General features: G+C 38.7%; 1 protein-coding gene across 3 annotated transcripts in view; it reads right to left on the bottom strand.

The window, feature by feature from the left end:
* Positions 1 to 392: 392 nt before the first annotated feature.
* The window catches only part of cntn4 (contactin 4), a 215,442-nt gene continuing 209,834 nt past the window's right edge, over positions 393 to 6,000 (bottom strand). Inside the window, 2 exon segments of one of the 3 annotated variants that reach the window (NM_001142164.1) lie at positions 393 to 4,447; positions 5,424 to 5,592. In NM_001142164.1, coding sequence (NP_001135636.1) covers positions 4,347 to 4,447; positions 5,424 to 5,592 — 270 coding nt within the window. In that variant the 3' untranslated portion in view covers positions 393 to 4,346. 3 annotated transcript variants of the gene reach the window in all.

The raw sequence follows: 6,000 nt of genomic DNA, 5'->3' as shown, positions 1-6,000 counted from the left end.
CACATCCTACAGCCATTGTGATAGACAAGGCATATGACTATGTAGAATATGGGTTCTTTTCCTTGACAGAGCTGCAGCCAACGATGAGATCCAGGCAACTCTTCATCATTTTACACAGGTCACGAACACCAGAAGAAGAAAATGTTCTCTATGGATATACACTTGGGGCTGTATTTGTGAAAGTTCAAAAAGGTGTTTTATTACCTGCAAGTCTCACACTTATCCTTCTAAATTGTAAAAGGATCAACCACACCAGAGCCCATGAAAACCATTTTTCTCTAAGGATATTCTGTCCACTGTTAAATAGTCAATCCAGACTACCAACATAACCTTTTTTACATCAAGTTTAAACAAATGAAAGTATTCTATAGAAATTCAGCAGCCATTATTGATTTTTTTTTTCAGAAAAGAAACAGAAACAGAAAAGCCGGGAGAGGGAGAACTTTGAAAAATACAACCAATAGTCTGGGAGGGTTATTCACAGAGGTGGAGAAAAGCAAAACCGGAGTGCGAAAGATTAATGGAGTAGAAAGTCATATTCTATTTGTTTGTTTATGAATTTCTGGTGTAAGGAAACATTTAGCTCTGCTCCAATTCCCATTTTGTGCGAATGCCACTTTGGGGGTTCTTCCATCTTCTCTGAATTGAAAAAGAAGGGATGGTAAAATCATTGGGTGCCAAGTTGATCAGTACCACCCAGTTATTCTAGCCATGTACCTACTACCCCGGGATTGTACCAATTGTAGGAGGACACATGCGCAGTATGGAAATCTTGGGAAAAGGCCTGACAGGGATGCCTGGAAGAAGATGGCGGCCCAGCACTCACCAAAGTTTATAAGAAAGAGACTACATTCATTGGGGGGCGGGGGTATCTAATAACTTGGCACCCCCAATAATGTTACCTTTTCCGTTTCTTTTCATAGGAAATGTTGTGAGACAATGTGCAGTGATCCAGAGCTGGTAACCAGTTTGTGAGCAGTAGATACATATACAGGTATCGGACCCCTTATCCGGAAACCCGTTATCCAGAAAGCTCCGAATTACGGAATGCCCATCTCCCATAGACTCCATTTTAATCAAATAATTCAGAATTTTAAAACTGATTTCCTTTTTCTATGTAGAAATAAAACAGAACCTTGTAATTGATTCCAACTAAGATATAATTAATCCTTATTGGATGCAAAACAATCCTATTGGGTTTAATTAATGTTTTATTGATTGTTTAGTAGACTTAAGGTATTGAGATCCAAATTACGGAAAGACCCCTTATCCGGAATACCCTTGGTCCCGAGCATTCTGGATAATGGGTCCCAGGTATAGGACCCATTGTCCAGAATGCTCGGGACCAAGGGTATTCCGGATAAGGGCTCTTTCCTTAATTTGGATCTCCATACCTTAACTAAACTAAAAAAATCAATAAAAAATGAATTAAACCCAATAGGATTGTTCTGCATCCAATAAGGGGTAATTATATCTTAGTTGGGATCAAGTACAGTTACTTTTTTATTATTACAGAGAAAAGGGAATCATTTAACCATTAAATAAACCCAATAGGGCTGTTCTGCCCCCAATAAGGGGTAATTATATCTTAGTTGGGATCAAGTACAGGTACTGTTTTATTATTACAGAGAAAAGGGAATCATTTAACCATTAAATAAACCCAATAGGGCTGTTCTGCCCCAATAAGGGGTAATTATATCTTAGTTGGGATCAAGTACAGGTACTGTTTTATTATTACAGAGAAAAAGGAAATGAGTTATAAAATTCTGAATTATTTGATTAAAATGGAGTCTATGGGAGACGGGCTTTCTGTAATTCGGAGCTTTCTGGATAATAGGTTTCCGGATAAGGGATCCCATACCTGTACTTTGTTTTCATATGGAGAAAAACATATGCAACTTTTTAATGTAAAAAACGTTTTTTTGCATCAACAGCATCTGAAACGTCCATTTCCTCCTCCGCTAAAGCCTTATTCTCTATCACGACACCAATGATACATAAAGAAAAGAAACCTCTAGTGAAGGAACAACTTGCTCCTGTGTGAGAGATTATTTAGTAACATTCATAAATATTTATTTCAATTTTTTTTTTGCTTTTTAGGAACAAAAGAAATTTGAAGTCCATATGATGACCGAGGGAGAACACTTTGTTTGCACTCGAGACATTTTTTTTGTTAAGCAAAACAATATATGGTGTAATAAAAGGAATCACTAAACTGTAGTGGATGTTTAATAAATGCATTCGTGTACGTAATACAGGTGTGGGACCTGTTATCCAGAATGCTCGGGGCCTGGGGTTTCCGGATAAGGGATCTTTCTGTAATTTGGATCTCCATAACTTAAGTCTACTAAACATCATTCATATATTGAATAAACCCAATAGGATTGTTCTGCCCCCAATAAGGATTAATTATATCTTAGTTGGGATCAAGTACAGGTACTGTTTTATTATTACAGAGAAAAGGGAATCATTTAACCATTAAATAAACCCAATAGGGCTGTTCTGCCCCCAATAAGGGGTAATTATATCTTAGTTGGGATCAAGTACAGGTACTGTTTTATTATTACAGAGAAAAGGGAATCATTTAACCATTAAATAAACCCAATAGGGCTGTTCTGCCCCCAATAAGGGGTAATTATATCTTAGTTGGTACTGTTTTATTATTACAGAGAAAAGGGAATCATTTAACCATTAAATAAACCCAATAGGGCTGTTCTGCCCCCAATAAGGGGTAATTATATCTTAGTTGGGATCAAGTACAGGTACTGTTTTATTATTACAGAGAAAAAGGAAATCATTTTAAAAAATTAGAATTGTTTGCTTATAATGGAGTCTATGGGAGATGGCCTTTCCGTAATTCGGAACTTTCTGGATAACGGGTTTCCGGATAAGGGATGCCATACCTGTATTTGTTTTCTTATAGTATTTTATCTGTGAGCGCCTCAACCTAACCTTTGCAAAGAGCACACACATGCTGTGAGTCACTGACAGATTTAACCTTATCTAATTGGCTGATACCAGAGATCTGCAATGTCTGACAAACAGCATGGCCATAGGAAATAAATTAGGTTGAGGAGCCACACTTAAAAACATTTATGTCTAAAAAACTATAGGGGAAAAAAGAAATAATTAAACATCCACAACAGTTTGGGTGCATGTTTATTGACAGTTCCCCTTTAAGCCATTTTTTGCTGTGTTTTATAATTGCCTTACAATAGGAGGACAGGAATAGCTTCCTGCTATGCAGGACAGAAAGTGAGAAGTACAACAGTAAGACACTTTGTCCAAAGAATCAGCAAATAGCTAACTTTCTGTTAATTAATGGCAGAAAAAAATATATATATTTCGCAAAGGTACTAAATTCTCATTCATATTATAGCAACTTGTGCTTATGCTATATTTCCCCTTTTATAAACCCCTCTAGGCTCAATTATATATTTCCGACATTTGTTTTTAGCTGAAAGAATGATGACTTTCTCTGTCGTTGAGATGTGCATCTCATTGAACTTGGCTGTCACTTCATCAGACCAAAGGGACCTAAAACCCCCCAGTAAACACAGATACCTCTATGGGGCAGGTTCCTACACCCTGCCCTGTTTATACTAGAGCTGGAAATTACATACGACTGAAGTTCCCAGAGAAGAGACCAAACTAAGGCCCTTGTTTCACTCCGACATCAAAGGTTTTTTGTGGCCCTTTCTGCAGAAGGACCACACCAGGGAGCCTGTGGTGCTTGCGAGCATTCCGTAGCCTGCTGGAAAACATTTGTTTATGACATCATTTTAGCTTTAACAACACTCCTACTTTGAAAAGGGATCAGGGCATGTGAAACAGATTGGAAGAGTGCAACATATAAAAGATGCCCATCCCAGGGTAATAAACTGTTATTTAAGGCAGGGATCTCCATCCTGTGGCTCAGCGCCTGCTGCTTCTGGACTCCTACTCTCAGCAAGGACCACTGCGGTGCTGAGGGTCAGAGTTCAGGAAGACCACAGGCTAGCAATCCCTGGGTAAGACTGAAAGGACAGAAGAGAATCATATGAGTCACCTGCAGCATTTTACAGCAAAAAACGTATATATCTACATCATGTTAACTTTAAAAAACTCTATAAAACACTAGATATATAATAATAAAAAATATGCATATACGGCATGTAAACTGCTTTGGTAACATCGTATTCCAGATGTCGTCAGTGCATAAGATCCTCCCCGTAGGGAGAGGAGGAAGCTCAGAAGCTGAGGGAAATCTCAGGATATTCCGTACGGAGCCGTCACTTGTAGAGCAGAATTGGTGTCCATTCTCCGGGAATAAGATGGGCTTCTCTACGAGTCTGAGAGGCTCGAGGTCATAAACTGGAGCGCGCAGTGAGGGAGATCATTAGGGTGCTAATGGCAGATAAGGTGCAGGCATTGGACGTGGAAGCACCTGATCCTTGTGCATAAGCATCTAAGGGATGAGAAGGGTGCAATCAGACTCAGTGAATTTGGGGGTTACATCTGTAGCTATAATGACCTGTGATTGGGTTAGACCTGTCTCCATCATGGCTTTCCTGGACCAGTTATTGTTCTCTTAACTCAGCATATAGACTTTCTAAACCAATCATTTGCTGCTTACATCTACTGTATGTATAGGTATCATAACCCAATCACTTGTCTCTCTAACTTAATGCATAGATGTTGTGAGCCGGTTCTTTGTCTCTTGGCCCCGACATGGCTTTCTTATCACTCCTCTGCTGCTTCACTGAATAGCTGTGTATGTTCTGTGTATTTTTGGATCTCCTGCCTTCCAGTAGGTATTAAAGTTCCTATCACTGCTATACTTAAAAGGGTGGTTCATCTTTAAGTTTACTTTCATTATGTTATTGAATGGCCAATTCTAACCAACTTTCCAATTGGTCTTCATTCATTATTGTTTATAGTTCTTAAATGATGTGCCTTCTTCTTCTGACACTTTCCAGTTTTCAAATGGGGATTACCGACCCCAGCAGCCAATAAGAATTGCTCAGTGAGGCTACAATGTTACTTTTTATTCCTTATTTTTCTATTCAGGTCCTCTCCTATAAATATATCAGTCTCTCATGCAAACCACTCTCTGGTTGGTAAGGTAACTTGAACCATAGCAACCAGATAACTGGAAAGTTGCTGAATAAAAAATAAGGAAAATAAAAAAATACAAATAATAAAAAATTAAGATCAATTGCAAACTGTTTAAGAATATTACTCTCTACATCACTGAGCCCCAACCAGTGAATACATAGTGCTGCCATTTATCTCTTCTATAGGATGATCAGATGTACAACGGACCTGCTATTAGCAATAAATGCCCTATATGAGCATCTTATGAATGTGGTCAGTAAATTACCAGGTCACTTACTGCTCCTATGCTACAAGCTTACAGCTATAGGTTCTCACCGCCCACTCACTGGATATCCGAGGGATGCGGATTGGTTCACTGCTGCTGCCTTCTCCTCCTTCGCTGATTGATCGGATCTCAATGATGTAGTCTTCATCATATGGCAGAGACAGCTCCACTGATGTCTGATTGGTCTCAATGACAGATGCTCCACCCGGCCTGTTCCACCGATAGAGAACCTGCAGAGCAAGCGCAATTGCTGTGATTGCTAAGACTTCAGACTCAACAAGACACTAGGCCAGACTCAATTTGATAATTGGATAAGAAAAATGTATTTTCTAGATTTTTTACACGATAAACCATTAGATACAATCTTCTCATTGAACTGACTCTGGCTCAGTGTTGTGAAGCTTCATAAAGTTTTACAGAATAACTGAGAGACCAGATAAACATTAATAATCAGCCAGGTACAACTACATTCAATATTAGCAACAGGCATAGGCCTATAACTATAAACTTATTTGGGTTATTGGAAAATAGGTTTTTAACAAGGTTAAAAAATATTGCTGCCTCTGGAAATAATTAAGGCTCTACCCACGGTACAAACCCAGCAGGCAGGATTAGATCAACTAATACAGGCAATAGAT

The sequence above is a fragment of the Xenopus tropicalis genome, chromosome 4 (assembly GCF_000004195.4).
Source record: "Xenopus tropicalis strain Nigerian chromosome 4, UCB_Xtro_10.0, whole genome shotgun sequence".
NCBI lineage: Eukaryota > Metazoa > Chordata > Amphibia > Anura > Pipidae > Xenopus > Xenopus tropicalis.
The sequence above is the reverse complement of the archived record's forward strand: the minus strand, read 5'-3'. Positions and strand labels throughout refer to the sequence as shown.